This window comes from Colletotrichum phormii (assembly GCF_030913505.1).
Source record: "Colletotrichum phormii strain CBS 102054 chromosome Unknown BDP81scaffold_31, whole genome shotgun sequence".
Lineage (NCBI taxonomy): Eukaryota > Fungi > Ascomycota > Sordariomycetes > Glomerellales > Glomerellaceae > Colletotrichum > Colletotrichum phormii.
In genome coordinates this window covers 16289-39267 of record NW_026851473.1, presented here as the reverse complement: position 1 = coordinate 39267, position 22979 = coordinate 16289, and the positions used below count along the sequence as shown (strand labels likewise).

The window sequence follows — 22979 nt, the reverse complement described above, 5'->3', positions numbered from 1 at the left end:
ACCAGCTTCGGCATCTTGGGGGGCCAGCCGCTGTCTTGTGCCTCTGTACGATCTGTATCACCTCCTGCAGAGGACACGGGAGCCATGCGCAGAAGTCTGCAGCCGGGCACAGCGAGCGTCGAGCAGAGACCCCAACCGGACGATCACTCTATCACGAACCGCAGCAGGGCTTCTACCGCCTCTCGTCATGTCTTATGATTCCCCATCGCGCAATCAGGATCACACTTGGGTCAGGTCAGGCCAGTCCAGAAGCGTGAGCGACTCGCTCGGCCGGTAGGTGGGCAGAAGCAAATTGCGAAAGTCTTCCATGCTTTTCCGCCTGTTCCTGACTACTCTTCTAAATTCCGTCTGCCAATTCTTCTCTTCTTACGTAGCACCCGTAGCTCGAGTCACTAGCCTCATTTCGCACTCTCACCGGCACCGAGCCTCCTTCACCTTCTGCTGCCTGCGCGGTTCTCAGATCCGCACGGACTGGTCCCGGGCGGCGCTTATCTCTCATCGCCACGGCACACGGCAGAAACGTCCCCCTCCAAAGGTCCCAAATCGCCGCAAAGGGCCCCAACGATCCCAAGAGATCTTCAGACCCCGGTAACGCCCCGAGCGGTGCGAATCTGCGGGCTGTGATGCGACGGCAAGGCATGCTTTCTTGTTGCATTTTGGGGCCCTGGGAGGGGGGTAGCCCTTCCTCCCCTTCTTTCTCTCGAGTGAGAGAGTCGAAATCTTGGTATGCTCACGATCGGAAGATCCTTGAAACACGGCTCCCCAATGAGCGTCAGCCTCGTTGGCGTCGCCCCCCCGGGGGCCCGGAGGATGAACGCCCCCCCCCCCCCCCCCCCCCCCCCCTTCCATCCACCCTTCCACAGGTCCCTGTTCCGATCTAAATTACACTCCGTCGCCCAATCCCTCGTCAGCATCGGTTTCTTCTTCCTCATTCTTTTCCTTTTTTTTTTGTTGCCTATCCTGGTCCTTTTTACTTGTCACTCTAGATTTCACGTCTCCTTCTCCTAGTCTCTTTTATTCTTTGCTCTGTTATTAATTATATGGATACCACCGAGCAACAACTCTCATCATAACTCATCCCGGTCCCCAGCGGAGGTCAAGTTTGGAACGGGAATAGGAACGAAAGTCCCAGGAAGGGCCGAGCCAGGAGAAGGGTCCTCTCGCAGTGTTACGTACCTACAACAACAAGATGTTGTACAACAACTGCTTCGCGCGGTTGCCGCCTACCGCCGCGATACTGCTTCTCTCGAATGTTTTCGCCCTGACCGAAGCCGGCGCTCTCCCCCGCCAAACAGAGCAAGCTCAAGTTCACATCGCCTACCGGACACTGGACGTCCGTAATTGGCCGCTGGCAACGCCAGCACCATGGCTGGGTATTATGAGGAGGCAGGATGACAGCACCAACACCGTCTGCGGTTATCTCGGCGGTGACCCGAATCTCCCAGCGACATGTTCAGCTGGCTCACACTGCGCCATGGATGCTTCCATCTCGGCCATCGGCTGCTGTCCGAACGGTGCCGCCTGTACGACGGGCGTGTACACGAGCTGTGTCGACCAGAACAGCCCCACCCAAACGGCTTCGGATCCGTACATCTTCACTTGCCAGGGCTCCAATGTCTGCTACCGAAACAGCTTCGACGGAGGCGCATACCAGTATGGATGCGGCACGACAAGCCAGGGTACAACTGTCGCTGCCACCGCATCAGGACTCAGCACGACGGTGGCCATCACGCACATCTCGGGTCTCGTCACGAGGCAGGAGACCGCTTCATCAAGCATCTCTTCCTCTAGCAGCTCAAGCTCCTCAAGCAGCTCTTCTACAACTTCAAGCTCTTCGAGCTCAACCACCAGTTCCACCACCAGCTCATCTTCAAGCACCTCCACAACATCATCGGTATCATCTACCTCGTCGGCGCCAGCAGCTACTAGCAGCGCTCCTCCAGTGAACGCCGAGGCTGCTGCGGCAGGACTGAGACGCAATGGCGGCATCATCGGCGGTGTCATCGGCGGCTGCGCTATGCTCGTGGCCCTCGTCTCCGTGGCACTCTGGATGCGCAAGCGCAAGCGTGGCAACAAGCGTCTTGGTCCTGGCGCCGGTAAAGGTCCCACTTATGTGTAAGTCTACCCCCACCCCTGCACATACTTGAACCCAACGAAACTAACCTCTCCCACAGCCCCCAAACCAACCAAAAGGACTTTGCACCCGTGCCCGGCGGCGAGATGATGTTTGACCAAGCAGGCTACGGCCACCCGTCCATGATGCCCGGCGCCCACGGCAACACCACCTCCATCAGCGGAGGCCGATCCGCCAACACGCCGCCGTCGTCCGCCCCCGGAGGATATAACCCCGCCAGCGGCGCCTCTGCGTCCGGCGCGTCCCGATCGACGGCCGACGATACCCCGCTCACGCACCAAGGCGAGATGGCGGAGTTTTCGAGAGGATACAACGATGCTGTTGGGCGCGAGGGGCATAGGGCGACTAGCTCCGGTACGGATGGCGCGGGACACGGGAGCCCCCATGGCGCTGGCGCTGGGGCGACGAATGCGGGTCACAGGCCCGATGGGTCTGAGGAGAGGCCATTGTGGCAGCAGAATCGGAGGCAGAGCCGGAATTTGATGTGGATGTAAGATGAGATGAGGTTTTGTGGGAGGTTTGGGAGGGGTTGCCTGGTTAGGCTCGGTGTTTTGGCGTGTTTGGAAATATCTCATCGTCATAAATGAGGGATGACAGGTCCCGGTAGACTCGGAGCTACAATGCTCCTAATACGTAAATACTTCGTACCCATCATATCATGTTTATGTACTGGAAGTCTAACATGTTCCGAGCTTGGCTCTATCTAGCGTATGGCTATCAGCTTGAGCTCATCTCTAAAAAAACTCTCCAAAACGACCATACCTATCAAGAAGCCTCCCCAGCTGTGTAGGGAGACACAATCTTCCAAGCCCACACACAGCACCCATGACTACTTCAACCCATAAACAACCTTCCTCACAACCCCCTGATCAACATTCCCCCACAAAGCAAAACAACACTCGTCTGGCCCCCAACCTCCCCCTTGACCTTTTCAAACCCCGCCAGCGCCAACGCAGCCGCCCCCTCGACAATCATATTCTCCTCCACCGCAATCCTCCTCATCGCATCCGCAATCTCCTCCTCGCTACACTCTACAACCCGATCCACCACCTCCCTCGCAAGCGGCAGCGTAATCGAGTCCTCGTCCATGCCGCCCGCGACCGCTTCGGCGAGGGTAGGCAGGTGCTCCGTCTCGACGACTTTTCCCGCGAGGATAGACTCCGCCAGAGCCTGGGAATTCGTCGCCGCCACACCAAAGATTCTGACGTTGGGAGCAAAGGATTTGAGGACGGAGCCGATGCCGCTGATGAGGCCGCCGCCGCCCATGGATATGAAGATGTTGTCTAGCTGGGGGATTCCTTGGGCCGCGCACTGCTCTAGGATTTCGAGGGCGATTGTTCCTTGTCCCGCTACGACGAGGGGGTCGTTGTAGGGTGAGATGTAAGTATACTCTCCGGAGGCGGCGAGTTGTTGGGCATGTTGCTCCGCGAGACCTGTTTCTGCGCCGTGGAGGATGACGGTGGCGCCGTAGGATTTTATTTTGGCGAGTTTGGCGGGGAAGACTGTTTCTGGGAGGACGACTGTTAGGGCGCAGTTGAGGGCGTGGGCTGCGTGGGCGGCGCCGATGCCGTGGTTTCCTGAGGATGCGGTGATGAGCTTTTTGGTGGTGGTGGTGGTGGTGGTGGTGGTGCTGCTGCTGCTGTCTGAAGTGTATTGGGATTGGGATGCCGAGATTTTGGAGGTTGCGCCGCGGAGTTTGAAGGAGCCTGTTAGTTGAAAGTTTTCTGCTTTGAAGAGGACGGTTGCGTTGTTGTCGTGGCCTGCTACGCGGGCTGGGAGGAGGGGGGTTGTGTAGATGTGGGATTTGATGCGGGACCTGGCTTGGACTGCGCTGGCTGCTACTTCATGGACTGAGAGGGACATTGTGATTTGTAGTGGTGGGCGGTATGGGATTTGAATAATGTAGTGGGATATGTTGAACGATTGAGCTAGAGATCTAGATTTGAATCTGGTTATTAGCTGTAGTTACTTATAGAGCACCTCAAAGACGCCTTGGAGATGTACGAATCAGGGACTTTGAAACTTTGGAACGGATCTGTTACGCCCAGTCAATGACGGTGACCCACTCAAAAGGCTGCATTTTTGATTGGTTCAAGTGCCATTGAATACGGTTTACCTTTTCGGGATACAGGGCCCTCGATCCTTCCAACCGAAGTCTCAGCACCGTCTGCAATGTAACGATGGTTCGGAACCGGGCTCCACATTGCCGTTCGATGTACCCACCAACGCCGTCCCGAAACCCGGATGGACCCCGGATCGGGTCCGGAGCAAATCTGCACCGTGCATGCTGTTGGAAGCTTTGGCTCTCTTCGATAACCGGAGAGTTACTTATGTAATTACTTCGTACTCGAATATCTGATACCTTATCTCAAGGTACGTATGCACCTTAGCGTCGTGCCATCTCTCGGCCGAAATCGGATTCTCCATCTCATTCCATGCAAGAACCAAGATGCACATTTGAACGGCACAACTACAATTAGGCGTCATTTCGCTACTCTATGATTGAATCCCATCACCGCTCATTTTGGCCAGGCTGTTTTCGCAAATGTGCATTGTCTGATTGGCTCGACGTGACCATCATCATCTCAGTATGGACAGGTCCTGGACAGTTGCTGTGGACGGCCCGGGTTATCTAAACCCATAACCCGGAAGGGTGAAATTGGACGGTTAGGTTCTACCGTTTCTGTGCAACGCTGTGCGTGGCTGACTGGCTATCAAGTCTCAACCAAGATCTGGGGAATGGAGAGACCTTGGACGGTCTAGAAAGCCCAGAAAAGCCCCCTACCCTTCCGGCCTCCGGGCGGTGAAGACTTTTTTCTCGAATACTTTCCTGACATTTGGTGAATTCGTGGCCTCAACTGACTTGGCAGTGCATTGCCCACTCGGGTCCTTGGGATTGCCAGGGTCGTCTCAGCCAGTTGTGTGCTGCGCTGCCCTCTTTTATCAGCGCCCCTGCATAAAATTGCCCACAAAGGCGGGCCCAGCGGCGTCCGAGAAACGCACAATGCGGTTAGGCCAAGACAGAAACGCTGTTAGATGCCAAGTAACCACCCACTGTAACCCCGTAACCCCGTAACCCCCCCCCCCCCCCGTCCACTGTTGGGTGGTCGCGACCCGCGTCGGAAACAGCTCCAGCTTTAAATCTGTCCACACCTTTTCTCAAGCCGTGTCTCCAACTGCATCTCCAACCACCTTTCCTCCTTTGTATCCCCGATACGCGGTTAGAGAACGAAGCTGCGCGCGACAAAGGATCGAAACCGCGGAGCTTTTTCTTTCTACCAAAAGCACCATCAGCTTACATCGTCCACCATGGCTGACGAAAAGCGCAAGGACGGCGCGCAACTTGAGGGTGACATCACCTTCATCGCGACCCCTGCCGCGAAGCCCTCCACGTTCAACGTTGGCGAGGATTGCGGTGTCAAGACCACCAACGTAAGGAGTCTCTTCCCACAAAACCCTATTCCGCGGGTTGTCTCAATCGGCTGCGAATAAGCATCAGCAAGCTCAATTGTCTTGTCTCTCCTCGTACCAGACCCAAGCTGACCTTCTCTCCTGTCCAGTACCCCACCATCAACAACCCTCCTCTTCCTGCCGAGGGCCCCGGCAATGAATCCTTCTCCAACTGGATCCTCGGAGCTGTTCTCGCTGGTGTTCCTCTCTGGATCACCCGCATCTTCGGCGGCGGTCTCAAGACCTTCATCTTCTTCTTCATCCTCTTCGTCGTCCCTCTCCTGATCGCCTTCTGGACCGTCTCCTCAAGGTTCTCCCCCCGCATCAACGACAAGGCCAAGCTTCCCGGCCGCCCCGTCGAGCACTACCTCACCTTCAAGAACGAGGAGGACCGCAAGCAGTTCAGCGGCCGCAACAAGATTCCCATCCAGACCTTTGCTGAGCTCTACACCGAGGGCCTCGTCGACATCAACGGCGACCTCCTCGACGCCCTCGAGTACCGCCACGACTGGTCCAACTTCGCGTTCACCTACTCCCTCTTCCGCTTCATCTTCCTCGAGTTCGCCCCCGATGTTCTCTTCCACTCCCGCCAGCAGGATGAGGACCAGATCAAGCCCACCTACGACAAGGGTAACGACCACTACTCCTACTTCCTCGGTCCCCGCATGGTCTACACCAGTGGTATCTTCTCCGACCTCACCCGCGAGGAGACCCTCGAGGAGATGCAGGACAACAAGATGGCCGTCGTTTGCGAGAAGCTCGGCCTGAAGGAGGGCGAGACCATGCTGGATATCGGCTGCGGATGGGGCACCCTCGCCAAGTTCGCCAGTGTCAACTACGGAGCCAAGGTCACCGGAGCCACCATTGCCAGCAACCAGGCCGCCTGGGGTAACGACGGCCTCCGCCGCGCCGGTGTCCCCGAGACCCAGTCCCAGATCCTCTGCATGGACTACCGCGACATCCCTACCAAGAAGTTCAACAAGATCTCCCAGATCGAGATGGGCGAGCACGTCGGTATCCGCAGACTCACCACCTTCTTCCGCCAGTGCTACGACATGCTCGAGGATGACGGCGCCATGTACGTTCAGCTCTCCGGTCTCCGCAAGGCTTGGCAATACGAGGACTTCATCTGGGGTCTCTACCTCAACAAGCACATCTTCCCCGGTGCCGACGCCTCCACCCCGCTCGCCAACTACGTCGGCTGCCTCGAGAGCGCCGGCTGGGAGATCAAGAGCATCGACACCGTCGGCGTCCACTACTCGGGCACCCTCTGGCGCTGGTACCGCAACTGGCTCGGCAACGCCGAGACCGTCAACGCAAAGTACGGCCAGAAGTGGTACCGCATCTGGGAGCTCTTCCTCGCCTGGTCCGTCATCGCCTCCCGCCAGGGCAGCGCCACCTGCTTCCAGATGGTCGTCGTCAAGAACCTCAACGCCACCCACCGCATCGACGGCTTCTCTTCCCAGTTTGGTCTGTCTGGCGCCCTCGCCGCTGCCAAGGCTGCTGGCAAGGCTGTCTTCCCCCGGTCGACGTAATTTGCAGAAAACACGCGGCACATACTCACGCCCTTTGGTCCGTGCGTGTGTGAGAGTGTGAAGAAAATGGCTGTATGTGTCCATGAATGGAAATGAATGATTTCCTCCCCCCCTCGCCCCCCTCCCCTTTTGTTCTCCGCGGCGACCCGACCACACACTTTTTCTACCTTTTTCTCTCATCTGGCTCCTGGGGCCGAGGGAAGGCAAAACAAGAAGAGGGGGGGGGGGGGGGGGGGGGCGAGGAGAACGGGCTTTTACGTTGTCATATTTTGGAGGTCGGGGCTTTATAATAAAAGTTTTTGATCCCATACACAGGCTAGATAGAGAGAGAGAGAGAGAGAGAGAGACGCGAGGGAGGGTTCTTAACCTCCCACCGTGCTCCAGTGCTAGAGTCCCGGTTTCGTTACTGGGTTTCTTAGATATAGGGGAGGAAAGGTGTTCACGAATGTCGACATGTTGTTGATGTTAATGAGACGAAAGTTACAAGTTGATTCTGTGCCCGGTTGCTTCGCTGTGTATGCTTCAGTTTCCGCCGAGACACTAGAATATTCTAAACTCCACTTCCTCTGGCTCAGTCTGGAGGAACTCTCCGTACGTCATGCCGTCTATGTATGTGTCTCCCCCAAAGTAGAAGTCCCCTTCAGCCCGTTGTTTCAAGACGATAGGCGAAGATGCCCCCCCAAATCAACGTCACCACATCGTCTACGTCGACTCCCACGTGCCCGATACCAACTCTCCCTTTTGCAGTCTTGAAGAGCGTGCGGTTCCTGTTGATAGCGACTATTGTTGATCGCGCCTCTTCCGCAAAACTGCTTAGGTCCTTGTCACTCACACTAATGTGTTCATCGGATCTCGAGGGGTGCCCACGGCGTCGAGTACTTTTGATAATGAACCCCGTCTCTTCTGTGGTCAACGTCGCCGCATCCAGAGGCTGAACTCGCATGATTCTCCGCCAAAGGTCAGTGACTTCTGCAGTGACTGCGTAGAAATGGTTGTCCTTGACCCTCCGATAAGCAGCATGCCTGAGTAAGCGCCAAATATGGTCTTCTTCAGGATCAGGCTCGGGCCCTAGACCGGTGAAATCAATGACCGCAAGAAACCAGTCATCGGGCCTTTGTAGGTCTGACGCAGTATATACATCAGTCCGCTCCCATGTGGGAGCTGTCATCACTTCTGTGACTTTATCGACGTAACATCCTTGCTGGAATATGCTAGTTCTGCCGTCTTGTGTTACCAGGCAGTCAGAGACTCTTCGACGCTGTTTTCTCTCTGCAGATGCTTTGAATCCATAGCTGTAGCTGATCGGCATCGTCTCCACGCCATATTGGCCTATGGCTTGCCAGTCAGGAACCCATGTTGGCAGTGTCCCATCTCGGTCTGGATTGATGGAATCGAGACAAAAGCAAGAAGGCCCGCTGCTAGGAGAATCTAGTACAGTGGTTGTAATGTTGATAAAAGCATCTTCCTTGGAAAGCGAGTAGTCTACTCGGAGACTTTGTTTCTCACTTTCTTCGAGTATGCCAAGTAATCCGAAAAGAATATCTCTTGGGTCTGTGGCAGAGTAATGAGGTCGCTCTGGCGCGACGGTCAGCTCGCAGTGTCTTTGGACGAGACCTCTGATAGCGCAACGAGCGAAATGACCTGCAGCGACTTCAAGCGTTACATTTTCAGTGCCAAAAACCAAGCTGCAGTGGGAACACAGAATCTTCTGCGAGATGTTTTCCGGGCACTGCCTTCAAATACCAACTTGGGGTTCATCGGGATGATTCAGGCATTGAATGGAGACGCGAAGGTTTGTCCGAAATCTTGTACGGTTGAGGAAGCGACGGAGAAGCTGCTAACATACATCGCAGGGACTCATTTGGAATGTGAAAACCTTCAAGTCGACAATTAAAAAAGCGCGCACGTTGAAAGTAGTCGGAAATCCAATAGACAAAGCTATCCGAAATATGAGCTCGAAGATGGACACCTTGCTTCGAGTCCAACATGGAGTAATCCTGAGCAACAAGGAAGTGGCTATGGGACTAGCCCAGATTACAAACAAGAGGATATACAACGAGTTGTGAGTTCGCAATTGGCCTTGAGACATTGGGACTTGAGACAAACTTTGCTAAGTACATATTGTTGCAGTCGACGACTTGACAATGAATTGGCAGCACAAAATCCCGCTGTGCAGCCTTTCACCAAACTCGGTGGCTTCTTTGCGCCACTTTTTCGAGCTTGGATGGACGCTCTGGTTGACCATCCTGAAGGTGGTCTCAAAGCTTTAGTTCCGAGTGAGGTTGAGCCTCTGAAGCAGAATATCGCTCAGAGTCTTGCCGCTCTAGATGCGCGATCTGGAGAAATCTCTCAGATCAACGAGGATGCCAAGTACCGGGATTTCAAGACCAAGTGGAACGTCTTTCGAGCTCTTCCGCAATCTGCGTGGACCATCCAAATTAGTTGGGAATGGCCGAGCTGTGATGTTGCGCGGACAGATGGTTCGGACCCTGGGGTTTGCGAGTTGCCATATGCGACTTCCACTATCACTTCATCTTCAACGACTTCGTACAAGCCTACGACAACAATGACCGACTCACCAACAACAATCACATCTACGGTGCTGACACAATCGCTGACACTGACGCCAATTCCGTGCGGTGCAGAGGAGTGTGGGACTATCAGCTGCGCCGGAGAAGACATCGGGGAGTGTCTTGCTCTGTCGATGGGAAGGGGATTTGCATGCGGTTGCCAACCTCGAACGTGGACAGTTTCTTATACCAGCACGATTGTGGCAGCCAAAACAACGGTAACAACAACTTCGCGGTCGCCGGATTCAACTTCCCCAAAGACCAGCTCTACGACATCGGCACCAGGTGCTAAATGGACACAGTCATGTAATTTTGGCGGTCTGAGGTTTGACAGAGAGACAGCCACTGGCTGGGTTGAGGAGTTTTGCAAAGATGCTAACAAGAAGAAATGGAGTGACGATAAGTGGTTTGGTGCTGCGGTCGATGGCAAACTAGTCAAGACCAAGGGTATCAAGGTCTTTGAAACCGACAGCGAAGACACTGTATCTTCGTACAAGTTCACCATCCACGTTGTCAAGCCCAATAACGACGCCGACGGAAGCTTGTGGTGTAATACCAATGGAAGAGGTTCAACTTTGGCCTCCGCTCTCGATTGGCTGAGAGAAGACCCTCAGCAATGCAGAACTCAGTTGCACGAGTTGCTCAAGTGTAAGTGAAAAGCTTTGTTTCTAGACACTGAAACTGTACTAACACACTTTCCAGGTAAGCCGAATGCAAATGACGCAGATAGGCCTTCAGGAGGGACTCGGGCAGGCCTTTGCTTGCATTGGACTATCAAAGTAAGGAAGAACTAGGAGTGAATAAGTCACTGTCGGAGACTTCTGTGTGGATATGAGTTCCTTTTGGCGAGACGGAACTCTATGTGCTTGTTATCTGCTGGAATTCCCACACTAGTTCTCTCCATTTATGATTTCCTTTCTCAAAGAACTTTCTTTCGACATACATATATAAGGCCTGCTGAATATTTGCCGCATCCTCTTTGTATGGCTTTATACTTTATGGCCTTGTATGCTTTTGGGGCCGAGTTTCTAAATCCACTCTTAGAAGAATGAGTTTGTGTCTCCCAATTCTTTATGCGCTGTTCCAACTTCAGATGACACCATCGTGTAATATGTCTCAGGCAGGGAATCATGAAGTACACTGTACAAAGTCGGAAGATGACTGCAAATCATAGCTCTACTCTAATGTGTTGGAACTTCAAGCATCTTCCGTGTACCTGTTTTTCTTTCATCTGGTGTAAAAGTTTCACATTGGGACGACTTTTTGCAACACATCTTGGTTAAAGGCTGGATAACTGAGTATTTTCCTGAGCTAAAGACAAGTCGAGAGCAACCGAGTCTACTTTGTGACTTGATCCTTGAAAAAGACCATGGCGAAGCCTTGGTGAGCACCCTTGGTAATGCCCCTCAGCTCTTGATGAGCAGCGCAACCATTGTCATAGTAATCCATATCTTCTTTCGATGAGAATGTAGAGACAGCTGCAATCGTGAACCCTTGGGCCCTTTGATCAGCAACAGCTAGACCGACCTTCACCGAAATAATGTATGGCTTGCCGTCCTGCAATTGGTAAGCTCAGAGCTCATCATGTGGTATCCAAGAAATGCTATCTAGAAGGCGATGGACTTCATCCTCGAGGCCCACGTGATCATACTCACTTTCAAGGCCTTTTGGGGCATCTGCTGGTAGAGCGCCAGTACTTTATTTTGATTCTCCTCGTCTGGAATCTTGAAAAGAGTAATTCTAGTAATCTGTTCGGACATCTTGATGGAAATAATGATTCGACTCTTCCAGAGGATCACAAATTGTGGGACGGCGTGGTATTGTGGTATCATGAAATTCGATTAGTGAATGGCGTTAAGAGTTGAACTAGGCAGACCCAACCCCCCTCGAGATCAAACTTCTTGTCTGTTGTTTTTACACTTGGATGAGTAATAAAGATGCCGAGACATTTCCACTGCCGAAAATCCCTGAAACGACCACAGTGGCAGATGCGTGGTTGAAAGAGGGGGTTGTTTGCATTCTGTCACGTAACAGGGATAGTAACCGCATCTCACGAAGCGCCCGTCACGTGCTGTATCACGTGTATATCACATACATCCTGTATATAGACCTTTCTCTTTTGTCTATTTCCACTTTGATAGGTTAAGCCACTTTACCACACTCCGTATGCCCATTGCTGTGTGCCATAACTCGTGACACATTCCGATGACTCGGAACCATAATTCGGATTCTCGGAACCAGCCATGTAAATGGCTGCCACAGCGATTACGAACGTGTAAACGGAAGCATGTTAAAATAAGAGATTAGACATACGCGAGTTATTAGGCGTTGGTTCAGTTGGAATACTAGTATTTTTCACGTCTAATTACGCAAGATGAAGTCCTGGCTGCCCATACCGCCCCGGTCGCACTTTTCGCTGCTGAACATTCCTTTCGGGGTGATTTCGAGCAAAGATAAGCATGCACACAGACCCGCTATCGCCATTGGGGAACACATCCTCGACCTCGACGCTTTTGCTACGGGCGGAGGCTTCAGTAAAGCAGCAAATGTGTCTTCCGAGCACGCTAAAGCGTTCTCACAGCCCACTCCGAACGCCTTTGCAGAGCTTGGGCGACCTGTGCATCGCGCCGTCCGCTCATATCTGCAGGAGATATTCCTCAACGACACGCCCCACCCGGACGTGTTGAAGGATAATGAAAGCCTCAGAAAGGCGGCTTTGAGACCCATTTCAGAGGTGTCTATGCACCTCCCATTCGCCATCGGAGATTACACAGATTTTTTTGCTGGCAGAAACCATGCTCACAACGTTGGTGTTCTGTTCCGTGGACCAGCCAACGCCCTTCAGCCGAACTACAGCCATCTGCCAGTCGCCTACCACGGTCGTGCAAGCTCAGTCGTGGTCTCTGGAACACCCCTCAGGCGACCATGGGGACAGGCGCTGCCGGCTCCTGGCGCGACCGAGCCCGTCTTCCGGCCATGTGCGCGCCTCGATATTGAACTCGAGATGGGCATGTTCATCAGCAAGCCAAACGACCTCGGTAGTCCGGCATCTGTAAAAGATGCCGACGAGCACATATTCGGCTACGTCTTGATGAACGACTGGAGTGCAAGAGATATCCAGCAATGGGAATATGTGCCCCTTGGTCCGTTCAACGCAAAGAACTTCGGAACCACGATTAGCGCCTGGGTTGTGCTTGCGGACGCACTCGAACCATTCAGAACAAAGGGACTGGAGAATGAAGTCCAGTTGCAGAAGTATCTCCAAGAAAGCCGGTCCGATAATGTTCTTGATATCAAGTTAGAAGTGTCTCTTGCTCGTAAGTTGAAATCCCCGACCACTCTACACAAGTGGTAGTTGTGCTACGTTAGAAGAAACCAGGGCTAATCAAAGAATTTCTTTCTGATCATGTAGCTTCAGAAGGCGAGAAATCAACCATCACTCGCACATCTGCCAGGAATCTTCTCTGGTCCTGGCCGCAGATGGTGGCTCATCACTCAATCTCTGGCTGTAACCTTTGTGCTGGAGACCTTCTCGGTTCCGGTACCATTTCAGGGGACGAAGCAGGTACAGTGGGGTGCCACAAGTTCGTGTACACCCCACCACCACGCGTTCCGACGCGTTTTCTCCCCAACACCTCTTTTTCTTCCACATACCACAACTTTAGCAAATGGAGGCCAAAATACATGCTTTTTGCTCTGGAATAATAGGGAGTCACAGAGCTAAGTATGAACTCACAGAAGTCCAGCGAGTAGCGATTACCGCGTTTGTTATGGCTGGTAAAAGCTACCGCGAGGTCGCGGTGCTCTTCGGCCTGCCACATTCGACGGTGCAGAAGACGGTTCATCGATACACTGAAGGCAACGGCTTTCAGTCGCTGCCCCGGAAAGGAAGGACAGAGAATCTTTCTAATACGGAGAAAAGGGCTCTAGTCAGATCTGTTCGAATCAACTACCGGCAACCGTACCATGAGCTCGCTGCTGAGTGGCAAGGCAGAGCTAGTCTCCGCACTATTAAGCGTGTTCTCAAGAAGGGAAGCTACCGTAAATGGAGAGCTATGAAGCGGCCCTTTATAACACCAGAAGCAGCGGCCAAGAGACTCGAATTTGCAAGAAACTGGATCCGAAACCCAGAAGAATTGATGGCAGTATGTGGTTTGGTGGCAAGGCCTTGTATGGAGATTCATTTTCTAATTCTTGAGTATCTAGTGCCAGTTCTCTGACGAGTCTTCATGCCAGAACAACACCTCTGCCCCAACAGAGTGGGTGTTCAGGTTACAGCAAGACCGTTGGAGCAAGAGATTCATCAATCTTGTGAGCCACGTTAAGGCGAATATATATATCTATTATGGTATGGGCAATGGTATGGCAAGATGGTCGCTCTGGATTGGTCTTTCTCACTCGCGACGGTGCCTCCCGACGGCAAGTCTACAGTACAAACAGCTATATACAATGCCTAGAGGAAGGGTATTTACCTCACGCAGACGAGACACGGCACTTTGTCCAGGATAATGCCCCTATTCACTCGGCAAATCGTACGACAGAGTGGCTATTGGCCCAGGGGATCTCCTGGCTCGAATGGCCTCCTTATTCGCCCGATCTGAACCCAATTGAGCATTGCTGGCGTATGATGAAGTCTAACTTGCGTAGAATATGCCCAGAAGCATTCACTTTAAGGAGGAATGAGTTAGATATAGAAGAGTTGAAAGTGCAATTAAGGGCGGCGTGGGAAGCCATCCCACAACTCAAGATTCGGAGTCTAATCGACTCTATCCCGCGCCGACTTGCGGCAGTAATTCAAGCACAAGGGTGGTATACACGATACTAAAGAGCAAACTCAGGGCTTTCTTTTGCCCATAGTTTTGCCATACAAATCAAAAGTTTGACAGTTCTGCGGCCAGTCGAAGTATGGTGGTGGAAATGCGGGAGGTTGGGCAATGGTGGGGTGTACACGAACTTGTGGCACCCCACTGTACGCAGGGGAGCTTGCTGGAGCAGTCACAAGGGGGCAAAACTCCAATCAAGCTGAATGGAGGGCAAGAGCGGAAGTTCATTCAAGACGGCGATACGGTAGTTATTCGAGGCTGGGCTGGCGAACAGGATGGTCAATTAGTTGGATTCGGAGAGTGTGTCGGCCAAATACTGCCTCCTATTTCGATGTAAAGTCATGAGAGACATATGTAAATTCGAAATTATAGAATTGAATACAGCAGAGTATCATGCCATCGCTTGATAAAGCACTCAACAGCAAGTGCCGCAGGAGGAATCTCCATTTGTGAGTTGCCACGTCTTTCTTTATTCTGTCTGGAGTAATACCCAGGCACAACGTACTGGCTTTTCATTGGTATTGACGATTGCATTTACTTTTATAAAGAGTCATTAATGAGAATGAAACATCGAAACTTAAGAATCTACATGGCGAGTTCGTTGCGACAAGGATGCCGTTGGGAGATCTTGGTACTCTCCCGCGCAGCTTTATCATTTATGGCTTTGAGCTTCCTTTGCGTCATGCACCAGATGATTGGAGCCCATGGTGAAGTGATATTTGATGCCATCGTGTTTTCTTGTTCCCAGTATCTACGCTCCTACCGGTGCCGAATCCATGAGCCGCAGCCGAGCCGCAACCAGGTAACTCGGAACAGTCCGTGTTCCGCAGTTCCGAAAATACACATGAATTGACTCCAAACACTTCGTCTCGCAGTGAACGTAAGTTTCTGTGACTATTAGTTCCGTAGCATTGATTCCATTACGTTTCATTTGCCTTGCCATTCGGATCACTGCAGCGGTGCTATCCCAATGTGTGCACCCAACCACATGTGCCACCCAAACGTACAGAAAACCAAAGCTTCTTATAACACATAAGATTTGCGATCGAGGAGGACAAATATTACTGTTTCATACCAAACAATCGAGGCACGCTTTCAAGATATCCTCAACATCTATCTCGTCCATCTTGACAATTATAAGTGGGGTTCGAGATTACTTTCCTCATCCAAGATACAAACATGCCAGTGACAAATTTCTCCACCGAGGAGAAGTACGAGTACCTCAACGGATTTGGGTCTCTTCATGAGTAAGTTCAGGATCCTTGCATTAGTACTAGCGTCAATACCCATCGTTTCGTCGGGATGATGTTAACCAAAATTCATTTAGATCAGAAGCGATCAAAGGGGCTCTTCCCATCGGTGCCAATTCTCCACAGAAAGCGCCGTACGGCTTGTATGCAGAGAAGTTATCTGGCACTGCATTCACAGCGCCTCGTCATGGAAACCTACAGACTTGGCTCTATCGAATTATTCCAGCAGCTTCACATTCTTCCTTTGAGCCGTTGAAGCAAAATAGACCCGACTCGGGAGGCAAACTCCACCAGATCCCTAATCAGTTGCGATGGGATCCTTTTGACATCAACAATAAGACAGATTGGATCAGTGGCCTCAGACCAGTTGGTGGCGCCGGAGATCCGAGCATGAAAACTGGTCTTGGCATTTTCATTTTTGCTGCTGGTCGAAGCATGGACTCCAACGTGGCCATGTATTCTTCTGATGGCGATATGTTGATTGTTCTCCAGCACGGTGTGCTCGATATCAAGACCGAGCTGGGTAACTTGCTAGTCCGGCCCAACGAGATTGCCGTCATTCCACGTGGTATCAGATACCAAGTCAATCTTCCTAATGGGCCAGTCCGAGGATACATCCTTGAGCTGTACCAGGGTCATTTTGTGCTTCCAGAACTGGGCCCCATTTGCTCCAACTGTTTGGCCAACGCACGGGACTTTCAAGTTCCGACCGCAGCCTTCGATGAGGATTCAAGCCAGTGGTCAATTGTCAACAAGTTCAACGGAGACTTCTTCATTGCAACACAGAACCACACGCCATTCGATGTTGTGGCTTGGCATGGCCAATACTACCCATACAAGTACGATCTTGGCCGTTTCTCTGTCATAGGCAGCATCTCTTTCGACCATCCAGACCCGTCCATCTACACCGTTCTCACTGGCCCATCGGACCACCCAGGCACAGCCGTGGCCAACTTTGTCATCTTCCCGCCTCGTTGGCTTGTGAAGGAAGACACATTTCGCCCTCCATGGTATCACCGGAACACGATGTCCGAGTTTATGGGCCTCATTTGTGGCGACTACGACGCAAAGACTGGTGGCGGCTTCCAGCCTGCTGGAGCAAGTCTACATAACGTCATGTCTGCGCATGGACCTGATGCTAGCACGTTTGAGCGGGCGTCGAATGCCGAGTTGAAGCCGCAGAAGATCGGCGAGGGAAGCATGGCTTTCATGTTTGAGAGCTCCCTGATGGTTGGAGTGACGGACTGGGGCTTGGAGACGTGTCAAAAGGTCCAGAAGGGATACAGTGAAGATAGCTGGACTGGACTGGTGTCCCATTTCAAAAGGCCAGAGTAATGTGTAGTTTCATCAGCGGATTGGAATTCGTATGCCTTAAGGTACTGAGCTATATGAGAAACAGAATGTAACGAGAGGGCAGGAAGACAGCACCTTGTATGCGTAAGCCAGGTTTCCAAAAGCAGTTTTGCTACGTGTGTGCCTATTTTGGTTCGTATGAAGCCTCAAGTTCTGGTTCACTGGAGAAAGAATCGAAATGTGTTATTGACCAAGATGATGTGAGGAATCCGCCTAAGTACATCTTGGTACAATGGTAGCTGGAAGTCCATGGGTTACAACCTACTTACAGCCAGATGGGAAAATCGACATGTCCAGCCCCTAATTGAACGTGCTTTGGTCAGACGCGTGTGGCGAGATGAAGGTCCCCAAGCCATATCCTACGATGCTTTGATATGATCATAAATAAGACAGATAATTCGAACACATTTGACCGGATAAAGAGCACTTGGTGATGAAATGAAAGCTGCCCGCCACGATCTGAATGTCTAAATATCCCTGACTCCTTCGACAATATCCGAAACTACAACTGGAACCTCAAACTTCGCCCGGCCTCGGATGAAGTAATACACAAGTCCGAAGACTAACCAGCCTGCCATGACCACGGTAGAGTAATTCATATTCTGGGCAGTGACCGGTTGTGATGAAGGGAAAGTGCTGAAAATGATGACGACGGTCATCCACACAAGACTAATAGCTATAGTATATAGCTAGAGCCTGCGACCCTTCACGCCAAATACCCTCCGGGAGGTCTGCCGCAAGGGCGGCTGCGCCCTTGCCGCCATGGCGTTAAATAGAACAACAACAACAAGACTAATAGCATTCAAGACTGGCCCCACAACCGGGCCCAATCTGAAAGGTCCGTACTCCTTGCGCGCAAGCTTGCTCCTACCGACGAACAACATATAAGCAACAGGGATGCTGTAAGAGAGATAGATGCCGATAATTGCCATAGATAAAACTGCATTGAAAGCAGTAGTGTTGGCCAAGTAGAGAAAGCCGAGAAGAATTTGGGACACAGTAACAAACACTATAGAGGTTACTGGAACCTGAAGAATCTTATTGATGTAGCTGAAATGCGAGTCGAATGGAACAGCTCTGTCTCGAGCGAAAGCCCAGAGGGTGCGGGAAGCGGAGGTAATGCCGACTACTTTTGCAGCAATTGCGATCAAGATCACTAGGAGTGAGAGCACTGTCGCTCCAGCCCGAGATCTGGTGACATCGAGATAAATCTGCATGAAGGGGAAGCCGGTTGGTGTAGTCAATAGAGACTCCAGTAGCCCTGTCGAGAACAGTAGGACTGTGCCGTAAATGAGGCCCATCAGGCCATTTACTGTCACACTTCCGACCATGGCAATGGGGACATTGCGTGGGGCATTAATAGGAATTTCCTCGGCCATATGGCAAGCAGCGTCGTACCTTTTTTAAACCAAGTCAGCAACCCCTTGAGGGGATCATAGATGGGAAGATAGTTTGTAGAGGAAACTTACCCAAGGAAAGGATAAACCGCGCTAATCAAGCCCACGAGCCACGATACACCATCGTTTTCCCAGCCACTGCTATTGACAACTTCGGTGAAGACGAACGACGCAGTTATTTTGGGAGCCATGACGCCAAGGACCACCAGTATGACTACGCAGCCCACAACGTGGAGAATGCCTTCGGGAGTTGTTAGCGAGAGCTCGCGTATAGACACTGTAGGTGTATCCCTCTTGTCTTCCTTAACTGATATCATGTTTGCGTGGGGCAGCATCTTTGATCCCCAAATGTTCAGCGCCGCTGAGTACAGGAGCACAGCCTAGTAGAACAGCATGCCTTGCCAGCGTGCCAGTATGTAGGAGTCGTCGTTGATGACGATCAAGGACTGGGTTTGCAGGCCGGCTGCAAACGCTGCTGATGCGCAGAAGACAATCAGACCGCCAACGGAGATCCAACCGGTCGTGAAAGCGGCGAGTGATCGACTACGAGGGGGACACAAGGCCGCGACCCAGTGGTACTGGCCTACAATGGAGTAGTTAGCTATGGGAATGTAGAGGCTAGAGTCATCAAGAAACCTTACCTCCTGCAGTAGGATAGATGTACGCAATCTCGCCAAGAGATGATGCTATGCACACAGAGCACAGAAAGGAAAGAACGCTGAGCAGATTGTCAATCCATGCTCGACAACATAAACCTTCTCCACTGCCTGAGTAAAACAGACACGGATGAATGCCATGAACTTACAAGTTGTAAAATAGGCATGGCGCACCGCCATTCAGGAGTGCTTCGGCAATGACAGTGGAAAGTGCTTCCCAGGTTGCCATAAGACATAGGCATAATGCCCCCAGGGTTGTCAAAGAGAATTGCCGCTTCAGCTCCTGCTGATGACCGAGTTGCGCGAGACTTTCTTCATCGGAAAGAACTAGATAGCCGGGGATGCTATCGACTGCCTTGAGCTGGTCGTCGGTCTTTGTTTCGTTCTGGTCCATGATGGAATCACGGGTCATTTTGCCCGTATCGACAATTGTGGTTTGTTGTTTCTTGCCGGATATTGCTTTCTTTTCTTTTGTTGCTCTTGAGTCCGGAAACACGGAATTAGGGCACCCGGCACGACGGAGGCAGAATTCAGAATAGGAGAAGGATGTGATAGCCAGACAGTCACGCGGGTGTGCCGGGAAATGCGATTACCCAGCGCGAACTATCAGTATCAGTCTGATTTTGATGATACGGCACAATGCCTAGCAGAATAACTATTGCTAATGCTTTGATCTTAACAGGCTACTGGTGTTTCTATTTGGACGGGAGTCGAGTCCAGGGCTGAGAAATTGGTGACAATACCCCGTTGCGGCGCTTGTCCGTTCTCGTCGAGAAGCTAGATACTGAGCATGGGCGATTTCCGCATTCCGAGGGAGGGCAGTCGGGGGTTTGGTGGGCACCAGATGCAACACGCCTCACAGACTTGCAATAAACAGCAGTGAGCTACCCTCTCCGTGATCGACAAGAGTCAAGGTCCTGATGTTGCAAAAGTGTTGGACATCAGCAAGGAGCAGGCAATTGGTCACTCGATTGGTCATTTGTGATGATGCCGGCCATCCTTGTAGCGAAAATGACAATAACTGTAGAACGTGTCTTTGTTCCTCGTCTGACTCATGGCGATAGATAAGGACCGGCTACAATATCTTTGCTTTTACCTTTGACACGTCTCTCTGCCGTATCTAGTTGGAGTTGAGAGAACAGGGGAAGTAGTCCAAGCCACGTTTGGCTGCTGGCATGCGACTTTCAAGCAAGGGAATGCTTGCTCTTTCCATATTATCGGCCATTGAGAGATCCAAAAGTCCAGGAAAAGGTTCGGCAATGGTACTGCTTGCTACTCGGAACAGCACACGTTCCGCTCGGAACGCACCCCGCATTCTTTGCAAGCCATCCCGACGTTCCGTACGGGGGTCATACCCCTAGCTGCATCTGCAAGGCGACCTGGGGGTGGGGAACGCGGGGAATTAGTGTCCTTTGTAATGAACCAGTTCCGAGAGGTCTGTTTCCAGATGGCGGTTTGCCAGGAAGGACAGTACCGACAGGACCCGACAGGAAAACTTCCGAGACTCAGGAGACGGCTCTGAGGCCGGATAAGAACGGCGAGCTGGGTCTGTACGTATATCATGGAGGTGGTGGCAGTAGCTAGCGAGTTCGAGTAATGAATCAGAATCACAACACAACTCATCGTCTACAACACGTTGGAGCGCAGAAACATCTCAATTTGACGCCATGGCCATCTCAACTCCCATCTTTGCTTTGAAGCAAAGAATATTCGACCATGCCCTGCAGTCAACCGCCATTTCGATCCTCCTCCTACCCCTCATCTACGTCATTGCAAATGAATTCATTCGCTCCAAGGCCAGGATAGCAAAGCTAGACGGTCCTGGAGGGCTACCACTCATCGGCAACTTGTGGGATATCCGGGTCAATGCGGCTGAGCAGTACCGTAGATGGGCCAAGAAGTTTGGCTCTGTCTACCAGATCCAGCTGGGAAACGTACCTGTCGTTGTCGTGAACTCCGCCTCCGCGGCGAGGGCTCTCTTCGGAGAGAATGCCCAGGCACTCAGTTCCCGCCCTGAGTTTTACACTTTCCACAAGGTAAGCAGAAGATGACATGACATGATGTGTTAGACCAATGCCTTAGTGATGAGGCTGATGGAAGTAATGCAGGTTCTCTCAGATACAGCTGGAACGACCATCGGCACATCTCCCTACAGCGACTCTCTTAAGCGCCGCCGCAAAGGCGCTGCTTCAGCCTTGAACCGACCCTCAGTAGCAACCTATGTGCCGCATCTCGACGTCGAATCGAGGGACTTCATCAAGGAGCTATACGAATATGGAAAAGCTGGACAGGCTCCCGTCGACCCTGTGCCGATGATCCAACGCCTGTCGTTGTCTCTTGCCTTGACCTTGAACTGGGGTACTCGCATGAGCAGTCAGAAAGGTAACCTCTTCAAGGAGATCACTCACGTCGAGGAGGAAATCAGCCGCTTCCGGTCGACCACAGGCAACCTCCAAGACTACATCCCGTTGCTGCGTATCAACCCCATCAACATGCACTCTGCCAAGGCACGAGAGATGCGCAGCAGACGAGACGTCTACCTGACTGCCCTGAACAGAGGTCTGGATGAGCGCATGGCGAACGGCACCCACAAGCCCTGTATCCAATCCAACGTCATCATGGACAAGGACGCGAAGCTGAACCAGGCGGAGCTGACCTCAATCAGTTTGACAATGTTGTCTGGAGGTCTTGACACCATCACGACTCAGGTGGCTTGGTTCATCGCCATGCTTTCTCAGCGCCCAGACATCCAGGACAAGGCCGCCGCTGCGATTCAAGAGTTTTATAGCGAGAAGCAACCTTTCTGCGATGCCGAGGATGACCAACAGTGCCGATACATCGTGGCATTGGTGCGAGAGTCTTTGAGATACTACACTGTCCTTCGCCTTGCTTTACCACGAGCCTCGGTTCGTGATGTTCCTTTCGGACAGACTGTCATTCCCAAAGGATCAGTCATCTTCCTCAACGCTTGGGCTTGCAACATGGGTAAGTCATCTCCTTTAGATTTCCGTTTAAAGTATTCCACTAACATCCACCAGACTCTGAAGTATGGACCGACCCCGAAGTCTTCCGCCCCGAGCGGTGGTTTGAACAACCCGACGCGCCGCTGTTCACGTACGGCGTCGGCTACCGCATGTGCGCTGGCTCTCTGTTGGCCAACCGTGAACTATATCTCGTCTACATGAGACTCCTCAACAGCTTCAAGATTGAGAAGCATGACGACGTGGATCACCATCCCATTTCTGGCAGCGCCGATCCTACTTCTCTCGTGGCGATGCCCAGGCCGTACAAGTCAAGATTCGTACCCCGCGATGCTAGCACGATGAGTGACGCCCTGAAAGCGACCGAAGAGAAGGCGTGATGGGTGTGCTTTCCGGGGTTTGACAGGCAATAGTATCCCATCGGGTGCCAGTGGACTACAGTACAACTTGTGAGGGGTAATGTCCAGTCAACATACTGATCGGCGCCCCCCTTCGCCAATTAAATCCCAGAAAGATATGGTACATTCGTTTGCTATATGTTGGTATACACGTCAGCAGGGCAACCGTACGGTTGGAACGAAGTGTCAATAATGGTCTATTATTGCTGCGTCTTGAGGTGGAAGGAGGAGGTTGTGGGCAGAGCCCACGGCCTCTCAGAAGTGGTATGTAAGGGCCCATACCGCCTTCCAGATCCACCTTTTCTGCCGACTGCTCAGAGATCCAACACTATATATTCTGGCTGTGATAGATGTACCAGCATTTATTATTATTATATAGGGCTACTCTACACTACTGGCAGCCCGATCGCGACTGTTTACGACGCCTGCCGT

General features: G+C 52.1%; 9 protein-coding genes across 9 annotated transcripts; 6 read left to right on the top strand and 3 right to left on the bottom strand.

Annotated features, from left to right (window-relative positions):
- Positions 1-1189: 1189 nt before the first annotated feature.
- Positions 1190-2628, top strand: BDP81DRAFT_454730 (uncharacterized protein; the record flags this gene model as incomplete). The annotated part of the gene is made up of 2 exons (XM_060592981.1): positions 1190-2115; positions 2175-2628. The coding sequence occupies 2 exons, from the start codon at positions 1190-1192 to the stop codon at positions 2626-2628; spliced, it is 1380 nt and encodes a 459-aa protein (XP_060439021.1).
- A 361-nt stretch (positions 2629-2989) lies between these two features.
- Positions 2990-4621, bottom strand: BDP81DRAFT_465533 (tryptophan synthase beta subunit-like PLP-dependent enzyme; the record flags this gene model as incomplete). Its single annotated transcript, XM_060594288.1, has 2 exons — positions 2990-3984; positions 4609-4621. The coding sequence occupies 2 exons, from the start codon at positions 4619-4621 to the stop codon at positions 2990-2992; spliced, it is 1008 nt and encodes a 335-aa protein (XP_060439020.1).
- A 678-nt stretch (positions 4622-5299) lies between these two features.
- On the top strand, positions 5300-7340 carry BDP81DRAFT_475854 (cyclopropane-fatty-acyl-phospholipid synthase). The gene is made up of 2 exons (XM_060594754.1): positions 5300-5566; positions 5695-7340. The coding sequence occupies exons 1-2, from the start codon at positions 5444-5446 to the stop codon at positions 7117-7119; spliced, it is 1548 nt and encodes a 515-aa protein (XP_060439019.1). The 5' UTR covers positions 5300-5443; the 3' UTR covers positions 7120-7340.
- A 1740-nt stretch (positions 7341-9080) lies between these two features.
- Positions 9081-10483, top strand: BDP81DRAFT_505821 (uncharacterized protein; the record flags this gene model as incomplete). The annotated part of the gene is made up of 3 exons (XM_060595650.1): positions 9081-9181; positions 9250-10337; positions 10392-10483. The coding sequence occupies 3 exons, from the start codon at positions 9081-9083 to the stop codon at positions 10481-10483; spliced, it is 1281 nt and encodes a 426-aa protein (XP_060439018.1).
- A 544-nt stretch (positions 10484-11027) lies between these two features.
- On the bottom strand, positions 11028-11449 carry BDP81DRAFT_454726 (stress responsive A/B barrel domain-containing protein; the record flags this gene model as incomplete). The annotated part of the gene is made up of 2 exons (XM_060592980.1): positions 11028-11246; positions 11345-11449. The coding sequence occupies 2 exons, from the start codon at positions 11447-11449 to the stop codon at positions 11028-11030; spliced, it is 324 nt and encodes a 107-aa protein (XP_060439017.1).
- Positions 11450-11852: 403 nt separating this feature from the next.
- BDP81DRAFT_138058 (fumarylacetoacetase) lies at positions 11853-13798 on the top strand. Its single transcript, XM_060581804.1, has 2 exons — positions 11853-13006; positions 13102-13798. The coding sequence occupies exons 1-2, from the start codon at positions 12064-12066 to the stop codon at positions 13392-13394; spliced, it is 1236 nt and encodes a 411-aa protein (XP_060439016.1). The 5' UTR covers positions 11853-12063; the 3' UTR covers positions 13395-13798.
- Positions 13799-15691: 1893 nt separating this feature from the next.
- On the top strand, positions 15692-17097 carry BDP81DRAFT_332806 (homogentisate 1,2-dioxygenase; the record flags this gene model as incomplete). Its single annotated transcript, XM_060585620.1, has 2 exons — positions 15692-15759; positions 15840-17097. 2 exons carry the CDS (start codon positions 15692-15694, stop codon positions 17095-17097), a joined length of 1326 nt encoding a protein of 441 aa, XP_060439015.1.
- A 485-nt stretch (positions 17098-17582) lies between these two features.
- On the bottom strand, positions 17583-19897 carry BDP81DRAFT_505818 (amino acid/polyamine transporter I; the record flags this gene model as incomplete). Its single annotated transcript, XM_060595649.1, has 7 exons — positions 19318-19897; positions 19154-19230; positions 18950-19095; positions 18821-18892; positions 18585-18775; positions 17909-18513; positions 17583-17791 (listed from the first exon to the last, which is right to left on the bottom strand). The coding sequence occupies exons 1-7, from the start codon at positions 19578-19580 to the stop codon at positions 17583-17585; spliced, it is 1563 nt and encodes a 520-aa protein (XP_060439014.1). The 5' UTR covers positions 19581-19897.
- An 865-nt stretch (positions 19898-20762) lies between these two features.
- BDP81DRAFT_359595 (cytochrome P450) lies at positions 20763-22710 on the top strand. Its single transcript, XM_060586383.1, has 3 exons — positions 20763-21204; positions 21277-22153; positions 22207-22710. Exons 1-3 carry the CDS (start codon positions 20836-20838, stop codon positions 22527-22529), a joined length of 1569 nt encoding a protein of 522 aa, XP_060439013.1. The 5' UTR covers positions 20763-20835; the 3' UTR covers positions 22530-22710.
- The last annotated feature ends 269 nt before the right edge of the window (positions 22711-22979 follow it).

What these genes read in the sequence shown, in the direction of transcription:
- BDP81DRAFT_475854 (XM_060594754.1), top strand. Translation starts at nt 5,444, where the DNA reads ATGGCTGACGAAAAGCGCAAGGACGGCGCGCAACTTGAGGGTGACATC. An exon ending in GCGGTGTCAAGACCACCAAC is followed by an intron (nt 5,567 to 5,694) that starts GTAAGGAGTCTC and finishes TCTCCTGTCCAG; the next exon opens with TACCCCACCATCAACAACCC.
- BDP81DRAFT_359595 (XM_060586383.1), top strand. Translation starts at nt 20,836, where the DNA reads ATGGCCATCTCAACTCCCATCTTTGCTTTGAAGCAAAGAATATTCGAC. An exon ending in AGTTTTACACTTTCCACAAG is followed by an intron (nt 21,205 to 21,276) that starts GTAAGCAGAAGA and finishes GAAGTAATGCAG; the next exon opens with GTTCTCTCAGATACAGCTGG. An exon ending in CGCTTGGGCTTGCAACATGG is followed by an intron (nt 22,154 to 22,206) that starts GTAAGTCATCTC and finishes AACATCCACCAG; the next exon opens with ACTCTGAAGTATGGACCGAC.
- BDP81DRAFT_138058 (XM_060581804.1), top strand. Translation starts at nt 12,064, where the DNA reads ATGAAGTCCTGGCTGCCCATACCGCCCCGGTCGCACTTTTCGCTGCTG. An exon ending in GTTAGAAGTGTCTCTTGCTC is followed by an intron (nt 13,007 to 13,101) that starts GTAAGTTGAAAT and finishes CTGATCATGTAG; the next exon opens with CTTCAGAAGGCGAGAAATCA.